General features: G+C 52.5%; 7 protein-coding genes and 1 non-coding gene across 8 annotated transcripts; 3 read left to right on the forward strand and 5 right to left on the reverse strand.

The window, feature by feature from the left end:
- Window positions 1–172: 172 nt before the first annotated feature.
- On the forward strand, window positions 173–2,066 carry BO94DRAFT_512980 (DNA-(apurinic or apyrimidinic site) lyase APN1; the record flags this gene model as incomplete). Its single annotated transcript, XM_025609827.1, has 5 exons — window positions 173–650; window positions 710–746; window positions 795–914; window positions 970–1,104; window positions 1,169–2,066. The coding sequence occupies 5 exons, from the start codon at window positions 173–175 to the stop codon at window positions 2,064–2,066; spliced, it is 1,668 nt and encodes a 555-aa protein (XP_025469616.1).
- A 589-nt stretch (window positions 2,067–2,655) lies between these two features.
- On the reverse strand, window positions 2,656–4,894 carry BO94DRAFT_382371 (putative nucleotide-sugar transporter). The gene is made up of 2 exons (XM_025607272.1): window positions 4,167–4,894; window positions 2,656–4,102 (listed from the first exon to the last, which is right to left on the reverse strand). Exons 1-2 carry the CDS (start codon window positions 4,617–4,619, stop codon window positions 2,726–2,728), a joined length of 1,830 nt encoding a protein of 609 aa, XP_025469617.1. The 5' UTR covers window positions 4,620–4,894; the 3' UTR covers window positions 2,656–2,725.
- Window positions 4,895–7,590: 2,696 nt separating this feature from the next.
- BO94DRAFT_533327 (anticodon-binding domain-containing protein) lies at window positions 7,591–9,471 on the reverse strand. Its single transcript, XM_025611307.1, has 4 exons — window positions 8,847–9,471; window positions 8,210–8,696; window positions 8,106–8,157; window positions 7,591–8,034 (listed from the first exon to the last, which is right to left on the reverse strand). The coding sequence occupies exons 1-4, from the start codon at window positions 8,978–8,980 to the stop codon at window positions 8,000–8,002; spliced, it is 708 nt and encodes a 235-aa protein (XP_025469618.1). The 5' UTR covers window positions 8,981–9,471; the 3' UTR covers window positions 7,591–7,999.
- Window positions 9,472–9,708: 237 nt separating this feature from the next.
- BO94DRAFT_564591 (NADP(+)-dependent, decarboxylating phosphogluconate dehydrogenase) lies at window positions 9,709–12,286 on the reverse strand. The gene is made up of 5 exons (XM_025614438.1): window positions 11,901–12,286; window positions 11,378–11,565; window positions 10,861–11,312; window positions 10,362–10,793; window positions 9,709–10,299 (listed from the first exon to the last, which is right to left on the reverse strand). The coding sequence occupies exons 1-5, from the start codon at window positions 11,915–11,917 to the stop codon at window positions 9,859–9,861; spliced, it is 1,530 nt and encodes a 509-aa protein (XP_025469619.1). The 5' UTR covers window positions 11,918–12,286; the 3' UTR covers window positions 9,709–9,858.
- A 1,202-nt stretch (window positions 12,287–13,488) lies between these two features.
- Window positions 13,489–14,915, forward strand: BO94DRAFT_382477 (RNP domain protein). Its single transcript, XM_025607273.1, has one exon. It carries the CDS (start codon window positions 13,685–13,687, stop codon window positions 14,825–14,827), a length of 1,143 nt encoding a protein of 380 aa, XP_025469620.1. The 5' UTR covers window positions 13,489–13,684; the 3' UTR covers window positions 14,828–14,915.
- Window positions 14,916–14,949: 34 nt separating this feature from the next.
- On the reverse strand, window positions 14,950–15,861 carry BO94DRAFT_533331 (uncharacterized protein). The gene has a single exon (XM_025611308.1). It carries the CDS (start codon window positions 15,580–15,582, stop codon window positions 15,427–15,429), a length of 156 nt encoding a protein of 51 aa, XP_025469621.1. The 5' UTR covers window positions 15,583–15,861; the 3' UTR covers window positions 14,950–15,426.
- A 985-nt stretch (window positions 15,862–16,846) lies between these two features.
- On the forward strand, window positions 16,847–17,716 carry BO94DRAFT_461646 (aminoglycoside phosphotransferase family protein; the record flags this gene model as incomplete). The annotated part of the gene is made up of 1 exon (XM_025607943.1): window positions 16,847–17,716. One exon carries the CDS (start codon window positions 16,847–16,849, stop codon window positions 17,714–17,716), a length of 870 nt encoding a protein of 289 aa, XP_025469622.1.
- An 846-nt stretch (window positions 17,717–18,562) lies between these two features.
- BO94DRAFT_t118 lies at window positions 18,563–18,637 on the reverse strand. Its single transcript has one exon. It is a non-coding gene; the product is annotated as a tRNA-Val (tRNA).
- Window positions 18,638–18,657: the final 20 nt, after the last annotated feature.

An 18,657-nucleotide genomic window follows, 5' to 3' on the forward strand; every position in this document is an offset into this window, starting at 1 on the left:
GACCCCCATTCGATTAATCGAGCGTCCCACTCCGCGTCGAGCGCGTCCAAGCGCGGGCCGACCCTGCTGGATTCACGGCCCACCAACTTTCTGCCATCCACCATTCCTCAAATAACACTTCTGACTGGATCCGGTGACCTCATCGTCACTGACACGCCCCGGATACTCTGCGATGCCTCCTCGCGGTACCCGAAAGGCTGCCTCCACCGCTGTGGCGACCGAGCCACCACACTCCCCCGAAGCGGGAGCCAACAAGCGCAAGCCAGACGAAACTCAGGAACAGAGCTCCCCTCTGCGAAGGTCGAAGCGGGCCAAACCTGTCGCAACACAGTCGCCATCCGACAAGTCCACCACGCGCACAGCTCCGACCCGATCTGCTGCAGAGAGCCCGAAAGCCACCCCGAGAAAACCTCGTGAAGGCAAGGTCGTTTCCGTCAAGAAGGAGCTCGAGGAGGAAGAAGAGGTTTTCGTCGAGGCAGAGGTAGTCGACAAAGGTGTGGCCAAGGAGGAAGAAGTGGACGAGAAACCGATGGTCAAGGCCAAAGCGACGCGGAAAAGGAAGATCAAAGAGGAGGTCGAGATGGTACCATTGAGGGTGCGCACACAGGGTCTGCGCATGTGCGTGGGAGCTCATGTCAGCGCCGCCAAAGGTTTACAATCCTCCGATCACATGTGCCATGGACCAAACACTCACTATGTCCTTCAACAGGCGTCTTCAATGCCATTCACAACAGCACGCACATCGGGTATGTCCCCTCTTTTCCATTCGACCACACCTCAACTAATTCCTCCAGCGGAAACGCCTTCGCCCTCTTCCTCAAGTCCCAACGCAAATGGGACAACCCTCCTCTCCAAGACGACCACCGTGACCAATTCCGCAGTCTCTGCACGGAGCACAAATATGACGCCGCACAGTGAGCCCTCTGTCACCTCCACCCACCCGCCCATCCTCATCCTAACCTCTCTAAGACACATTCTCCCCCACGGCTCCTACCTCGTGAACCTCGCCCAAGAAGACAAAGCCAAAGCCAAGCAAGCATACGACGCCTTCCTCGATGACCTCCGCCGCTGCGAAGCCCTCGGAATCAACCTCTACAACTTCCAGTACGTCCATCCCACCCTCACCCACAACCCATCCATCCCCAAACTAACCCCCAACCCAACCCAGCCCCGGCAGCGCCAACCAAAGCAGTCTCCCGGACGCCCTCACCCGCCTAGCCACAGCCCTAACCAACGCCCTCCGCGCCACCACGACCGTGATCCCCGTCCTCGAAACCATGTGCGGCCACGGCACCACCATCGGCGGCTACCTGCACGAATTCCGAGACATCATCGCCCAAATCCCGAAAGAATACCACCACCGAATCGGCATCTGCATCGACACATGCCACAGCTTCGCAGCAGGCTACGACCTCGTCAACCCCGCGGGATTCAAAGCCTTCATGCAAGAATTCGACGACACCATCGGTCTTCAACACCTGCGCGCCCTACACCTCAACGACTCCAAAGCGCCCCAGGGCAGTAAACGCGACCTCCACGCCAACATCGGCACGGGCTTCCTCGGCCTCCGCGCCTTCCACAACGTCATGAACGAACCCCGATTCCAAAACCTCCCTATGATCCTCGAAACGCCCATCGACCGTCCTGAATCCTCCATCTCCACCACTACATCCTCGTCACCGAAAAAGAAACCCACCAAGAAACCAACATCCACCCCCACTTCCGCCAAACTTATCGCCGACCCCTCCGTCTGGGCCAATGAAATCGCCCTCCTCGAATCCCTAATCGGAATGGATCCAGAGGGCGAGGAATTCCGTGCCCTGGAGGCCAAATTATCCGAAGAGGGAAGGGAAATGAGGGAGAAGCAACAAGAACAATACGAGCGGAAACTGGCCACCGAGGAGAAAAAGAAGACGAAGGCCCCGGTGAAGAAGAAGGGACAGAAGACGTTGATGGAGATGATGAATGGGGCTGGGAAGACCAAGAAGGGGAAGGCGGCAAAGGGGGATGAGAGTGGTGGGGAGGGGAGTGATGACGAGGGGTGTCAGAGCCATGCGGAAGATTAGTTATGTCGCGCTGATAGTTGGCATATTAACTAGGTATTTACTTGGGTATACCTAGTGGGCCCTTACATACTGCGAAATGTATGACTACAAATTGAATAAGATATGCTCATAAGAATGCTATTTTTGGTCAAAGGAACAGGAAAGTATGGTTGAAAGAGTGTACAAGATGATAATGTAACATGTAGATGTAAATTGATGGTGCTTCCAAGGCACCAGTAGATCAGACTATTGATGATCAATTGCATGACATCATTTAGTCAAGAGTCCTATGATGGGCTCTTACGTATTGACTTATGGCACTGCCGCAACATGCGATTAAGCTTCATTCGAAGCTAAGAGATAGATAACATGGTATCACTCAGTAAATCACTGTCTATACCAGACATTGTCTGCCAATATGTGCGGGACGCCCAATGTACTCCGACATGCCGACTCCGAGGCATGCTGCTAAGAACCGCCAATATAAAGGGGAAAGGATTATCAAGTCCAAACAATGACAATCGAGGACTCGAACGCTGATGCCATTGCGTTTACGACCGACCAGAGGGTATTCAGAGGGTAAAGGAAAGTAGAAAGCGAAGATCCATGGTGAACCATTCCAGTGGTTCCGGGAGCCAAGGTGGAGAAAACATCAAGCCCAAAGATGATATCTATGATCTCTAAGTCGCTGAACGCCCTTGCCCTTGCAATCCCCGTTCGGGGGAGGTCTGGAGGTTGCTCCCATAGCTAGGGCCCTGGCCCGTCCGGTTAAGCTCAGCTTCGATGGACGTAATTACCGGAGGCGCAGATTTCATCGGCGAGGGGCCGGACACCCGCGGAGAGAGAGTTTTATCATGGTCGCCTAGGTTGGTCGTGTTGATACTAAGCCCGAGCGCGTTGCTAGCTCCGCTGGCACGAACACGGAATGAGCGCCGACCGCCAGCGGTCAAGTCATCATCGGGGGTAATATTCACATTGTCCTCGTCAACATGGACGTCGGGAGCATGGAACATGCTCGCTTCCGGGTTACGGATCCGCTGATATTCTCCGCGTTCCCCGGTAGGATCCGAATCGTAATCCGAGTCCAGATTCGGGCTCCGTGTCCATGCACCCTTCTGCGCATCGGAGCGCATTTTGGCGATCTTCATGTAGTTGTACGAAGCGATGCTGCCGATGGTAACCACCAAGCCCGTGATATTGACCACGGTGAGCTGGTCGTGGAAGATGACCCCAGCGGCACTGATGGTGACGACCTCCTTGAAAATGCCGCAAATGCTCAGCGTCACGACCGAGGAGCGCTTGAGGAGCGCAAACTCAGAGGAAATCATGCAGAAAGCCAGGATGCCGGGGAAGATCAGGAGAAAAACAGCAAACATGCCGCCACGGGCATCTGCCAGAGCCTGGAAGCCAGCAATAATTTCCAGGGGGCCTTCTATCGCCAACGCAATGACAATCAACGAGATAAACATCACGGGCGTCAGGAAGAAAAGGGTCGAAAACGGATTCGCGGTCGCTGGATGGCGGAGAAGGAGAATTTGAGTGAGGCCCCATCGGAAGCCCGAAAAGAACGCTGATGCAATGACAAGGATAAATCCAACCGCATTGAATGCGGTCTCGCCTGCGACCATCATCACGACACCCACAGTCATGGTGGCAATAACCACAATCAACTTGACGGACGGGGTCTCGAGGCGGAAAACAAAGGCAAACAGAAGCACAAATGCTAAGGCGGAGGATTTGCACATGGTGAGGAAAGTAAGCGAGATAAACTTCAAGGACATGTTCCCCAGACCAACATCGAGGGAGGTCGCTGTACCGCAAGGAACGAGACGCGTAAGATAGAAGAACTTGGTGATAATCGGCTGGGGTTCGAACGCCTCATGCTCGCTCACGGGCGATCCGGAAGGAGTGGGTGCAATGGGCGCCTTGGGGCGCAGAGATGGGATTAGCCAGAGGATTAGGGATGAGAAGGTAAATTGGACAGCCATATGCAGACTGGTTGTGAAGAGAGGAAAGGGAAACACGACATCGTCGTCAGAAAACATCCACTTGTTGTACTAGACACGGAGAAGGTTAGAATCACGATCCATATCGCCGCCGCACGCGCACGAGAGAACTCACGATTGAAATTGACAGCGAGAAGAAATACCACATCAGGATCAAGCCAGCATTGATTGATAATCTCTTGAAGACCTCACGGTCTCCCAATCCTAGTGGTATAGCATCTTGTCGCGAGGCCTTGACATCGGCGATGCGGGCATCCAACTGCCTCCGCTGCTGTCTTCTGCGGCGCCTTTGGCGTCTCTGCTTCGCGGTGAGGCCCGTTTCTTCGTCATCGTGGAGATCGTCATCCGAACTCATGTAATCCATCTCCAAGCTTTCTGCGATAGACGAAAGATCCGAGAGGTCTGCGTCCTCAGCCGGTGAGGACTTGGGTTCTTCCTTTTTCGGACCTGCAACGTCCCCAGTTATCCTCGAACTGTCTTCCCGGTGTTCGATAGGAGCGGCTTGTGAGGTGCCCGCCAGCACTGAGCTCCGCCGTCGATGATGGTTGCCGGACGGGGAGACTCCCATAGTCGGCGATGGCTGGTCGGGGGAGGGCGGGAGAGGAACGATATAAGAGGGCGATAAGGCGAAGAAAGGAGGAAGGTCGCTAGGTTGGCGATGCCCCCATCAGTGACGAAGGTCGGCGTGTCTCAGTCTCAATGGGCAATGACGACCGAGGGATCCGCGAAGGAGAAGAATGGCGAGGGGCACAGGCAGGCCGAAGGAGTGTAGGACTGTAGGTAGGTAGGTAGGTGGAAAGCCGGTGAGGGAATTGACTGGTCTTAGTGGGGAATTGGCAGGAAATCGAGCAGAAAAGGTAAATCCGAGTCAGATGAGAGACAAAGGAAGATGTCAAGGGAGGGAATTGGGGGAGGAAGAATGGAGCAGCAGCAGCAGCCGCAGCGGGTGATTGATGCAAGGGCGACCGATGCACGCACGCCGTCCCCGTAGGATAGGATAGGATGGATGGATGAATGGAGATAGCAAGTAGGTAGTCAAGGAGAGATCGGTAGAGGATAAGCACACTACAGGAGTGTAAAAGAAAAAAAAAGCAAAGAAAACAAAGGAGGGAGAGAGGGATGCACAAGAGTTCAAGTCAGGTCAAACCAGTGGAAGAAGGAGGAGGAGAGGAGGACATGAAAGAGGAGTTGGAATGGAGCCAGAGCAGAGAAGGGGAAGAGACCGAGAGACCGTGCAGGTTTCAACCCAAATTGGACTTTTTTATCGCCAAGGGCCCCGTCGAGGATCTTGAGTCAAAGTTGGGGCTGGTCGAATCTCCAACAGCCACTTTAACGTCATTACTCGCGATACGAGCTCTGGCCGGTTATTAAATGATGACAAGATGGTTTGGTGGTGAGGGCGAAAAAGGGACTTGTCGGGATCCACCGCCTGACCTGAATAATGGAGGGAATAATGACTGGTCGCAAAAAGAAGACTGACTAATTGTTGCCTGTTCCTCTGTTCCTTTGGACTGACTAGATAGTCTAGTTGATGGTTACTGTTTACTAGTTCTCCCAAGTCAGGCAGAGTCACCAGCCAACCTTCCCAGATAGGCGCGGGGCCCGAACTGGGATCCTCGTCTTCTAGATTATTAGTTGATTCCACTGACTGGGCTTGGTCCCTTCCGGACGATCCGGGGTCATCTTGGGTTTTTTCCCTAGCCTTTCGGTTCCTGACCTTCACTTCTTCATCGTCCTCTCCGTCGGTCCTCCATCATTGGTGCGTGATTCAATCCTCGTGATCTAGTACTAGATTGATAAATCGATACAAATACTATGTACCTAGAAGGGATATGGAATACCCTAGGAGGGGTTTCTTAGAGGGAAAAAGAGCCTTGCCCACGAGAGATCAGGCAGCAACCGCCGAGCCGATAGTGCTGAGACTGCCAGTGGCTGTGTGATACACACTAAAGATATAGATGGATACCGGGCAGTGTCTGTCTGCTGCTTCCCGACCGCAGGAAAGAAGTCAGTCACTTGGCCTCTCGGAGGGGAAGCTGGATGGCTTCACACCATATGGCCTCACCACCCACACACCGACTCTCTTGGCAATTAGTCCTGATCAATTCGGAGTATCCTTGGGTCCAACTCTAAACACGGCCAGCTGCTCGTGATGATTGGATGCACGTCTTCTGCATTAATCAACTACTACTGCCTCGGTAGTAAGGGAAATAAGTCTAGTAGGTTTCTGATAGGTCTGGGGGAATAAACAAGATCCCCCATTGTTTTCTCCGATGCCCAGCACCTCTTCTACTATCCTCATCTCATCTGTCGTGGTCTCATTTTGGAGCAACAACCAAGGGTCGGAGGGCTGATCCATCCCAGATTGCGGGGTGACCCGTTCACCCTATCGTCTGGCTCTCCCTCGTCCCTCCCTTTTCTCCCCATGATCTTCATTCTGCCCTGTGTACAATACACAGTAGTGTACACAGTATCCTTTCTCGTGGATCCTGGATTCTGGATTCTGGATTCTGAATTCCGGATGGACCTGGTGGGTATCAATCGGTCGGTCACATTGTCTCAATCGCCACCAGCACACACCAACAGGGATAGAACCCATCCATCCATGTCATCACCATTATGCCATGCAGGTATAGGTAATGCCATCAACTGAACTATCAGTTCCCATGCAGCCCTGCACCCGCGTTAGCCAAAGCCATAGTTTGAATAGCCATATGCTGACCTGCATCTTGCTCCACCCGATGACTTCTGCCACTCGGCAGCATACACTTTGCAGCGTGGGCCACCCTTTCTTCTGATCTCTCTCTTTCCCCTCTCTCTCCCTCCCACGACTCGGAGAATTCATCTAGCTTCCTTCTCCCTTGCCTTGAGCAGAAGTGAGGGATTTAAGATAAAGTATGTATGTATGGGTGCCACCGTGTGCCGCGAGCCGTGTGTGCCACTGCCATCACCATGCTGAACACACATTCTCCGCCCGTCACTATCACCCATCACCATCACGGGCATGCATTAGATAGTAGCCCCTCCCCTCATCAGTCTTCACATCAACTCATTAGCTTATCCACTCATCCACTCATCATGCCATGCGCCGTCATGAACTTTTATCCGAGAGGTCGCTCATCAACCGATCAAGTAGATGCCCAGCAGAAAACCAGCTCAGCATACAACAATCGCACAACGTAAAAAAAAAAAGAAAAGAAAAGAAAAGGAGCAAGAAACCAGAAAAGAGAGAAATCCACCGTCTCGCAAGTCCTATTATATCCCACTCACTGATCTCCCAGAATCATGTGGACGGGATATTATGCTTTTCTAACACTAGAGATTCCATCTCCAGAAACACCCGTTGCTTGTCCGGCGAACAACAGCCGTTATCTCTGTAGCATCTCGTCCGGTGAAGCACTCCCCCATCAAAGTCTAGACCACTACTTACACGCTCTGTCGAGGACGTGTCAATTGGCCGGGTAGAGGGTTCTATAACCGAACCGAACAAGTGTGGGACAGAGGAGCAATTTCAATCATGGGTAGGTTATCTACAGAATCCGGTTCACGCCGACGAAACACGAAGTGTAGGTCATCATATTCATGCCGCCCCTGTATCTAAATCAATAATCTAAAGGTCAGGCCTGAAGGCAAGGCTCCAATTCCGACCCATCCGTGGTACCGGTCGTCCTCCGGACTGATTCACCACGTCCGTAGTACAACCAAGCCACGGTCAAGTCCAAGTCCCGCTTCGTCATAAGCCTCCCCTTCGTTTTTCTACCACCTGCTTGCTTCCCTTCCCGGTGACGCTAGGCCCCTCTCGAAAAACTTGTGGTCCCCGATTCCGCATTTGCTAATATCGCGTTTCTGGGTGGGCTCATCCCACACATATTTTCATCCCCGGTAACTGTACCCAAGAGGCAGAGGGGAGCCTTTCGAATGGGTGATGGAGAGGTAGATGGGGACGCTTCAGCCTCCCTTACGTTGTCCAGCAGCACCGGCCCCTAGACTCTAGTCGTTAGAAGTAGTCACGATTGGAGGTGTCCTCAGAAGGGTGCGAAGGGTTGGGCCGTACCAATAGTTGCACTCGCGTTGCGCAGTTCGATCTTCTTGCGTTCCATCTCGAGCTAGCCCGGTTGTCAGACGTAACCTAAATTCCTCGACGCTTGATTGACTTACCACCATGCGTACTCGGGCAAGAGCAGCCGTGTCACCCGCCACCAAGGGCCGGCAGTCGTCCGGACGGTACGGAGCCGCAATGGAGACCGCATCCGCCACGATGATCTTGGATCCATCCCACCTTGCCGGCATTGTGCGACTGAATGCATCGAAAAGGTCCTGTGCTTCCCGAGTGACTCCTTTGCCTCGGCGTGCCTCACTCTCCTGTAGTTTGCTGATGGCAGTGGCCTCCCGAGTCTTCAACGAGCGAATGTCAAGTGCGTGCAAAGCCGGGACGGCATCGGAGAAGGAAGCCCCATCGGCGTTGGACGGGGGCAGGGAAAGGATTTGGAAAGACTGTATGCGCGACACCGGGACTATGCGGTAATCGCCTGCATGTGTCTGTTTTCCGTCGGCAGTATTGATGGCAACAAGGTTCGTAATAGGACAGGCTGTGAACAGAGTGCCCTCAATAGTGGCGGCAACCGGAGCTGTGGTGATACGAACACTATGTGGGAGCAACAGTGTCAGTACAAGCTGTTCTGTTTTCCACCGGCATCTACCCGGTAGCAACAATTTGGCATAAAACATGGGGAGCAATATCCGGCTACGGACAGATCCCCCTGCCCAACCGTGCCATGACAGGGTCGACACTTACCGTGCGCCAATTGCACTGCTCAATGCCACCTCCAAAGGCACCATAGCACCAGCCATTCCCTGGCCCGCAGTTCCTCCAGACGGTCCTTGTGCAGATGCTCTCGCTCCCACGCTGTGGCGCTTGTTATCGGCCATATGATCAGACAGAAAACAGTTAGACTATCCCAGCAGCAGTGCAGGACAGGATAGGGTCCACCGTCACGCAGTGGCTGAGTGGTCTCTTCCCGAGGGGACAAAGGCGTGCTCGGTCGAGGAATACGGGGGCACAAACTTGCCCACGCAGAGGGCTAGTCAGGTCGAATGCAGGTCGAAGTAATCAATCGCAATGAGGTTCCAGGCTGCGTGGAAACTACGGTCGTGGCCAGCAATGACGATGGCACTCAGCGCGGATCAAGCAAAAGTGGGACGGGCGGGAACCGCAGCTTAGTCGGGGGTTGAGTAAAGGAACGACGAGAAGTAAGAAGATAAAATATCCAGTAAAACAACAACCACCACCACCGAAGCGAAAGGGGCACCAATCGAGTACAGCCAGCCAGGGAGGGAAAGCTCCTCAGCGTCCTGGCATGCAGTTGGGCAGAATGGGGGGATTTGTGCACGTCGCCGACACGACACGATGGGGGATGGCCGCCGGAGGAAGTCACGACCTTCCCGTCGCCCAATCGGGATTAGTCCAGGGCGGAGCAGCACACCTCCGATACCTCCCTTCATCTATCTACGACTCCGTACACTCTACAGTCTACCATGATTACCATTGCCAAATCACCGGCTTGAAGAGAAACATTAAACCATCTCATTCCATCCGTTTTCCACATCAGAACAAGCATCTAGGTACATGTTAATAAAATATAAAAAGGATTTAAATTTCCTGTTTTTGCTGGTCGTTTTGATCGTCATCATTCTTATTTATGTGCTCAGAGAGCCCGGCTAGCTAACTTGCCGGATCCTGGCCTGACCGGCTCCCAGGCCAGACCAGTGCGAGGCTCCACGTCCAGCGTTTTACATCGCAGCGTCACTTAAACAATGTAGGTGGACGCAGACACGTTACCACCGCGGCCAGTCCAGTTGACGTGGATGTCCTTGCCCTCGGGGTACTGCTCGCTGGCGTGCTCGGGCTTGATGCGGAAGGTGTGGGCACCGAAGTAATCACGCTGAGCCTGCAGCAGGTTGGCGGGGAGGTCGCGAGTGCGGTAGCCGTCGTAGAAGCTGAGAGCGGTGCTGAAAGCGGGGGTGGGGATACCCCAGAGGGCGCCCTTGCTGACAACGTTTCTCCAGCCGCTCTGGGCAGTGTGGATAGCCTTGTTGAAGAACTCGTCGAACAGGAGGTTCTCGAGCTCGGGGTTCTTGCGGTAGGCGTTGGTGATGTCCTTCAGGAAGACGGAGCGGATGATGCAACCACCACGCCACATGAGGGCAATGGAGGGCTTGTTCAGCTTCCAGCCGTACTCACGAGCAGCCTATAATGGTAGAACAGTTAATCACTACTCCAGTGGCAAGAGAGTTCGGTGTGTAAACTTACCTCCTGGATGAGCATGAAGCCCTGGGCGTAGGAGATGATCTTGGAGGCATACAGGGCCTGCTCAAGGTCATCGATGAAAGCCTGCTTGTCACCGGTGAATTCAGGAACAGCGGGGCCCTGGAGAAGGCTGCTGGCACGGGTACGCTCGTCCTTGAGGGCAGACAGGCAGCGAGAGAAGACAGCCTCGCCGATGAGAGTGACGGGCATGCCGAGGTCGAGGGCGTTGATGGCAGTCCACTTGCCAGTACCCTTCTGGCCGGCCTTGTCGAGGATCTTCTCAACGAGGGGAGTACCATCGTTGTCGTTGTAGTAGAGGACATCACGGGTGATCTCAATCAGGAAGGAGTCCAAGACACCCTTGTTCCACTTGGCGAAGACATCAGCGATCTCGTTGGTGGGGAGACCCAAGCCACGCTTGAGAATGTCGTAGGCCTATTATTGAATGTGTCAGCGTCTATGTGCAATCCATAAGAACGGTCTCTCAAGTTCAATGGCTTACCTCGCAGATCAGCTGCATGTCACCGTATTCAATACCATTGTGGACCATCTTGACGAAGTGACCAGCGCCCTCGTCACCAACCCAGTCGCAGCAGGCCTCACCATCGCTCTTGGCGGAGATGCTCTGGAAGATGTCCTTGATGTAGGGCCAGGCCTCCTCGTTACCACCGGGCATGAGGGAGGGGCCGTAACGGGCACCCTCCTCACCACCGGAGACACCGCTGCCGACGAAGCGGATGCCCTTCTCGGCCAGGTACTTGGTGCGGCGGTTGGAGTCGGGGAAGTGGGAGTTACCACCGTCAATGATGATATCACCCTCCTCAAGGTGGGGCAGGAGAGACTCGATGAACTGGTCGACGGGCTTTCCAGCCATGACCAGGAGCATGATACGGCGGGGGCGCTTCAGCTTGGCGCAGAACTCCTCAACGGAGTGAGCACCGACGATGGACTTGCCTAACATGTCATCTTGTCAACATCTTCTGGAATAGGAGTGCAGGCTGGTTCTGGGTGGAACTTACCCTTGGCCTCATTGGCAAGGAAGTTGTCAACCTTGGAGGTCGTGCGGTTGTATGCGCAGACAGTGAAGCCGTGGTCAGCAACGTTAAGGATCAGGTTCTGACCCATAACGGCCAGACCGATGAGACCGAAATCAGCACTAGGCAAAGGACGCGCCGGAGCGCCGACATTGATGCCGGCGAGACGGGCGCTAAAGTCAGTTGCCAAATTCCCTGTCAATAGCTGGGCAGAAAACGAAAAGTTGGGGTATCGTGTGAAGCTGCGTTGCACCCAACGCTTATGACGTCGAGACACAGACTCCACAAAGCTGGCCGTCCCTCACCATCCCCAATGGATTGAGGGATGATGACGAAGGCGGCCCTGGATGCAAGCTATCCATGATCCAGCCTACCCGCAAACTGTAGATGTCTCCCGGGACATTGATTGATAACAGGGAGATCTCCAGCTGCGGGGGAAGTAAAGGATTGAAGGAGAGAGACGTGAGGATAAAGGGAGGGGGTACACGGGTGGTCGCAGGATACTTACACAGCTTGGTCAGCCATGATGAAATAGTGGGGAGGGAAGGCTGGATTAGGAGATATGGAAGAGGTGAAGAAAGGAAGAGGGTGGGTGGGGGATATATGTACAGCAGGAAGAACCGACTGCCCAGAGTGAGATGATGGAGAAAGGAAGAAGGTTTGGAGAGGAGGAAGGGAAAGGGAGAAGAAGAAGCGAGCGAAGGGAGAAGGCGTTCGAAGATGTCAGAGCAGGATTCGTGCAAATGGACGGCTTACGGAGCAGCCTTCCGTCATGGTGGGACGGAGGGCGGGGCAAGTACTTGGGAGGGAGGGAGCAGAGTCCTCCGGTGAACAACCACGCCCGGTGGATGGGCGATTTTGGTACGGGGACTTTAGTGCTTTGGGACCTTTGGGACTCTGGGACATGGGAGAAGAGAGGGGGAGTTTGGATGGAAGCCCGCGGATACAGTACTTACTTACTACTAGTTACTAGTTACTAGGATCGACTATAATATGGCTGGTAGTAACATACACCGGCAAAGCATCAATTAAACCTCTCCTTATCACAGTCAATCCTCTTTCCACCTGGAAACCCTTCACGGTTTCATATTTCTAGTAGATGCAATTGTCAATTGATTCCCCATCAGCATGGGGGAAGTTCGGAGATGACGGAGTCACAGGAGCTGGAACATTGAAGATGGCGGGGCATGGAGGGGCAGCCGGCCGCAGCAAATGCAATGCAAAAAAGCCCGCTCTTCCTACATCGGCCTAGGAAAGGGACCAACAATCCCAGACCAGACTTCCCAGAGCGCGTTCGGTGAAGCCCCTTCGGAGACGGATAAATTGGAATCCCCTCCACCACCCCCATCTTGCCTAACTACGAACAGTAACCCATTGTTGGTCACGCTGGTGCCTCACTACTAGTATCTACTAGTAGTACTCACCCTCATGGCATCTGTACCTATCAGCATCCAGGCAGGCCTCGTCCGGCTACGGCATCGGAATCCTTAGTATCCAAGCCATCGTCCGTGTCATGGCTCGAGTCGGAATTCGATGGATTGCCTCCACGGAGTAGAAGCCATAAGTCGGAGAAACTAGTGCCTATTTCCGGGGCGTCTTATCATCCCGCGTCTTTTCTTGCATCTCGTGACGGAATTGTCCAGTACGGAGGCCTGAGTTGATCCTACCCGCGCCGGTCGGTCGGCTACTGCACTGCCTAAAGGAGATTAGGGTGGGGGTTGCATCACATGTGGGAAATCCGTTGGGGCTGACAAGGGCTTGGCCTTTTTGGGCCGGATGACTCAGGAGGTCAGCCCAGACTGCTGACTCATCTGCCAGAGAAGCTGCTATGTCACGTGCTTTTATCACGTGGTGTATGCAAAATCTAGTTTGCACCCAACGGGAGGCGACAAAGGCCATTCATGCGGTCTTTTCTCTCCTCGTGGGACTTCATCCGTCATCGGGACCACTAACAACCAACTCGCCAGTCGAACCTTCCGCGATTTCCTGCCAGACTCCTCGGTCGCCTCACACCATACAATATCCTGCAGCAAGGAATCGCAACCCTTACCACTATCACTGCGGCGCCTTTTACTCACTTCCGGCTCACCATCCGATCAGTAGTAGGGAAAGATCTAGAAAGTCTCAGCACTCGTTCTCCTTCATCCAAGATCCGCAACCTTTTTCAGGCGTGACGTCTGGCGTATGACTGCTGCGTCAGTCAGACCCTGAAGGTACGTGTCTGCTGCTAGTTCGCACACGGCGCATCGCATCATCCATCACCTCTCTTTTTTTCCGAACTCTCCGTTCATCATGTCCTTTCCGCCACCTCCAGGTCTTAAACAAGCCCCGTCGTCCCTCCCACCCCGGCCACCGGCGACAGCAAGCACCGCTTCGCCTTCAAACTTCCAACCTGCATATTCGGCCGCGCCGTCGGGTGCAAGCAATGGCTTTGGTGGACACGGGTCTCGGGCGGGCTACAGCGCCATCACAGCATTCCAGCCTCGCTCTGTAGCTTCTAGTCAACCTTACCGTACCAGCAGCCCCGCTGTGTCCGCTCCCCCAACAACATCCACCAGTGGATATTCGACACCGACCACGGGAAGCTACGGTGGTTACTATTCGCAAGCGCAATCATCATATCAAAGCGGCCCTTCGTATTACGGAGCCTCCCAGTACAATGACAACACATACGGTCCATCCGTGCCTCACATCCAGAATCCTTTTACGCCTGCAGCGGACCAGTCGAGCGCTTATGGGCGCGGGAGAAATTTCGGACGCAATGACTCGGGATTGGATCCTGAAACGGAGGCCCAGATTGCGCAGTGGCAGAGTGCTTATGCGAACAAGGAGGAGGTTCCAGCCACCGGGAAGGCCCCTGGACGGCCAACTTTGAATCAGGGTATGTCTGGTGCCGGTTCTGGTGTAAATACTCCGTCCGGTGCCAATACAACGGCTAGCACGCCGGCACCCACCGTGGGAAACCCGGAACCTGCATCCAAGACCGTCGCGCGTGCTGGAGGCGGTCAGAACTGGACCGATTCGACACTGCTAGAGTGGGATCCCGCACACTTTCGCTTGTTTGTAGGCAACCTTGCTGGTGAGGTGACGGATGATTCGTTATTAAAGGCATTCGCCAAGTATACATCGGTCCAAAAAGCTCGGGTGATCCGCGACAAGCGTACACAGAAGAGCAAAGGCTACGGGTTCGTTAGTTTCAGCGATGGCGACGATTATTTTAAAGCCGCCAGGGAGATGCAGGGCAAGTACATCGGATCGCATCCGGTTCTCCTCCGACGGGCCACCACAGAGGTCCGGCCAGTATCCAACACGAAGAATGGCAAGAAACACGGAAGTGGAGGGGGATCGGGCGGTGGCGCCGGCAGTGGCAAGGTCAAGCATGATGGAGTCAAAAAGCACGGCAAGACCAAGGGCGGACTCAGGATTATTGGATGAGCGAACAGTGTATATCCTTCAAAACGGTTCTGACTATATCCGTTCATGCATGTCATCATAATGAAGAATACTTTATGTAATTTCCAGGATTCCAATTATTCCTACTTCGAAAAGCGATTTTGTATGATTTGATGCTGCACTCTCACAGCTTCATTCATTCTAGTAAAGATGTCCTAAGGACTCAGAAAAAGGACTATATCCGAGCCCGCAAAAGTGCAACATAACATGAAAAAGCATACACCTAAACCAAGCAAAAGAAGAATGAGGTATACCACAAAACACCATTCAAACAAAAACAAAAACAGAACCAAACCCCGTCTGTCCCAAATAATGCTTTTCACAGCACAGCAATCAAACAACCAATCAACAAACAAACCAACATCAATCGTGTGTATGTGTTCATGTATATGTATGTATACCATCCCAATCGCAATCGCATCAAACTCGTAACACCCATGTCGGCATAATAAGTCGTAAATAGGTAGATAGGTAGATAAGCCGTATATCAGCTCAATCGATCGTATAAACCTCGTTGTCATCGTCGTCGTCGAACCCATCCCGGAGACAGATAAATTATGTGAAACCCTGGGAATGGGCACTTAACCCTCCACTTCACCACCACTCTCCTCATCAACGGCTCTCTTTTCCCTGCTGAAGGCGACCTGGTTTCTCATTCTGTGGATCCACCACCCAGCAATAGCGAGAATGATGAACAGCACGATAATGATGACGGCGATGGCGACGTTTTCTTGCATTTTGGCGGGATGTTTGGAATGTACCTAGGGAAGTTGTGGTTGTGGTTGTGTTTGTGTTTGTTTTGGTATGTGGATATGCAGCCCGTAGGTATAGATCGACCGATCTGATAGATGATAAGATATGGATATGGATTGGTTTATATGAATATGATGGATGCAAAACGCCACCCAGGAAGGAAGTTGACTTCCCAGTACCAAGTAGCACGGGGTAGGAAAAATAAACAGTGGGAAACGAGGAACAGGCCAGCTCCCCGTATAAATGGGGAGTGTGTCCGACGTGGCCCAGCCATGTTGATTTTGGATCCCTGTTGCGGGTGGCTGGGAATCGGGAGGCGGATGGGAGGGGAGGGCGATCCGGAGCTTATTGGGCAACTAGCCGTTTAGTTCCCGGGCTAGATTGGTTAGTCCCGGTGGGTGTCTGTTCTGCCGGTTGGGACCGCTTTCGTGGGATATACGGGGAAGGTACTGTCAGTATCTTTTGCTTTTTATTTCGTATAGCGAGATAAGAGGGCGTGCAAAGTCCCATGGGTTACAGCTTGAATGGGCCGAAGTTTCTACCTTCTTATATAGTGGCGCTCTTCCCTGGTGGGTGAATCCTTCTATATTCCAGTTGGAAGTGTATCAGTTCCCTTCACGTCCAGGTAGGTGCTCAACACTGAAAGCTTTGCTCTCTGGAGGTAATTCTTCCGCAGGCTTTCATATCATATCAGAGTTCAAGTTGCATCTAGCCGCTGTTACATTTGGCGAGGGTGTAGTCCACACGGACGTTGATAGCTTGAGCGGAAAATCACAGGGTCGCGATATGTCAAAAGCTTTGAGATTGACAGCCGCCTCGCAGCGCCAGGCTTATGCATAAGCGAGAACTGGGTAGGCCCCGGTTTTGCAACAAGTATGCCCAATCTCATCTGGGGAAGACTACTGAAGAACCGAAGTTTGCTAGAGACCACACTCACTACTATAAAACGGCATCCCGCTTCTGGATACATTTTGGTATCTTGCTTTAAATGCAGGTGGCTGTGGAAACAGCATTAGCTTCCAGTTTTCTTCGTCCTGGAATCTTGCTGCTTCTTTTGTAGCTATTCTTAGACGACATAACGTAACTGGTGGGTTAATGGCGAGGGGAAAGTCACGCATTTAAGCAGCGGCTTCCCGCCTCGTCTTTCCTTTAACAAGGCTCGACCCCTCGCTCTTCCTATCTTTCTCGTTACTTCTGCCCATTGTCCATCTCCCACAAACCTATACTTTCTTTGTGCAACTTCAAAGTATGACGGAACAAAAATCTGACGTTTGTATTGCATGTGGTTGGACAAGTGCAGACCAAAAACGGTGTTGCTATTCTAGCCATGTCAAGCTCTTCTATGGTGCTGGCAATCGGGGTGTATGGTCGATCGGCTCTGATATGATTTTGAAAGAACGCCCTGACGAAGGCCCAAAGGCTGAAGTGGATACGCTCCGCAAACTTGCAGCCCACAAAGATATACCAGTTCCGAAGCTTGTGCGTGACTGGGTCGATCGCGATGGGCGATACTTTGTCCTTATGGAGCGTATGGATGGGGAAACGCTTGAGAAGGCTTGGCCTTCGTTATCAGAATCCCAAAAGTTGTCTATCGCAGATCAAGTTGTCCATGTTCGAAACCAGCTGAAAAAGATCACATCAACTTCCATTCAAGCTGTCGACCAAGGTCCATGCTATCTATCGTTACTCTATCTCGATTTTGAACTACGCGGACCGTTTCACTCTGACGCCGAACTCTGGGACTCCCTGATTCTTAGTCTTCGCAACAAGTCGTTTCCCGAGAAAGTCCTGGAGAACTTGAAGAAGCGCCTACCACCATGTGGGCCGTATGTTCTCACTCACTGTGATTTGAACCTGGGAAACATCATGGTCAAAGATGGGGAACTTGTCGGTATTCTTGATTGGGAATATGCTGCTTATTACCCTATCTGGTATGAATATGTCGCGGCTTCTGTGGGATTTGCCGAGATGGACGTAGAATGGAAGAAGCTTCTACGTCAACGATTGGATGTGTATGAAGATGCGAGAAACCTCTGGAGGGATCTGTACCATTTACGAGATTACCCGAACTTGGACAAAAAGGGTCAAGAGATTCTGGCAAACCTTTCTTCGGACTGACATTTATCTCAGCTTTGGGAGCTGAAGGCATCGGTAGTCTAGGGTTTGCAGCCTTGTTTGGGGGTCCTTCCTGTCGTTTCTATTAAACAATCTTCCTTAGAACTTATCTAGGGACTTTATAAGAATTATGATATCAAGACTTCATCATAACAGTAAACACGCTGCTCAATAATCTGATTAACTGGTATTTACGATCCCACATGATCCTTCCATGCTTTGCCAGAATAAGTACGATGAACGACTTTCATCGCTTTTCGAATTTTACTTCCTTCGGGATCAAACTTGGAGCACTTGGACCTTCACACACTTGAATGACATCACTTATCTACGAGGCCGGTAACCTTACTGCAAGCATATTGATGGATTCGTAGGCTACGGCAGCACACAGGTCAGTCTTCAATGTGTAGATGTTAATGAAAGATCGTCCTCCTCATAACACGAAGCAGTAAACATGGGAACATACATAGTATAGAGGGGAATCTATATCCCATAGAAAGCCCGACATCACGACCTCCCTTTCCTATATATGCATCATCGCGCTCTTAATCAGCCTAGCAGCAATCAAACGCCTCCTGACGATCCAAGAATCACTCCTCATTAACCGCAATCAGCGCCGACAGCTAGCTGCGCGACGAAAGCCTGCATGGCTGGGTGGGTCATATGACTCGGTTACAGAAGGAGATGAAGAGAACTGTTGAGCATTATGAGCAAAGACCAGGCTATCCGACAGGAGTATAGGGCACTTGGGTTTTATGTATCAAGTTGCATAACGGGAAAGACTATATAGACGACAAAAAGATGGTTGAGAGTGAGCTGGGAAATGAGCAGCTGAGGAGGAAAAAAGAATGACCAGTCTGGGACTCGAACCCAGGACCTTGTCCGTGTTAAGGACACGTGATAAACCAACTACACCAACCGGCCATCACATGACTTTTGGCCGG

The sequence above is a fragment of the Aspergillus sclerotioniger genome (assembly GCF_003184525.1).
Source record: "Aspergillus sclerotioniger CBS 115572 chromosome Unknown BO94scaffold_8, whole genome shotgun sequence".
In the NCBI taxonomy this organism is placed as follows: domain Eukaryota; kingdom Fungi; phylum Ascomycota; class Eurotiomycetes; order Eurotiales; family Aspergillaceae; genus Aspergillus; species Aspergillus sclerotioniger.

Bases quoted from the DNA above. Each gene is read 5' to 3' on its own strand.
- BO94DRAFT_382371 (XM_025607272.1), bottom strand. From the start codon at position 4,619: ATGGGAGTCTCCCCGTCCGGCAACCATCATCGACGGCGGAGCTCAGTG. The intron at 4,103-4,166 runs GTGAGTTCTCTC...CTCCGTGTCTAG, and splicing joins TCTCGCTGTCAATTTCAATC to TACAACAAGTGGATGTTTTC.
- BO94DRAFT_533327 (XM_025611307.1), bottom strand. From the start codon at position 8,980: ATGGCCGATAACAAGCGCCACAGCGTGGGAGCGAGAGCATCTGCACAA. The intron at 8,697-8,846 runs GTAAGTGTCGAC...GCTCCCACATAG, and splicing joins AGCAGTGCAATTGGCGCACG to TGTTCGTATCACCACAGCTC. The intron at 8,035-8,105 runs GTACGGCCCAAC...ACTAGAGTCTAG, and splicing joins CAACGCGAGTGCAACTATTG to GGGCCGGTGCTGCTGGACAA.
- BO94DRAFT_564591 (XM_025614438.1), bottom strand. The intron at 10,794-10,860 runs GTAAGCCATTGA...ATTCAATAATAG, and splicing joins ACATGCAGCTGATCTGCGAG to GCCTACGACATTCTCAAGCG. The intron at 10,300-10,361 runs GTAAGTTTACAC...CTACCATTATAG, and splicing joins GCTTCATGCTCATCCAGGAG to GCTGCTCGTGAGTACGGCTG.
- BO94DRAFT_382477 (XM_025607273.1), top strand. From the start codon at position 13,685: ATGTCCTTTCCGCCACCTCCAGGTCTTAAACAAGCCCCGTCGTCCCTC.
- BO94DRAFT_533331 (XM_025611308.1), bottom strand. From the start codon at position 15,582: ATGCAAGAAAACGTCGCCATCGCCGTCATCATTATCGTGCTGTTCATC.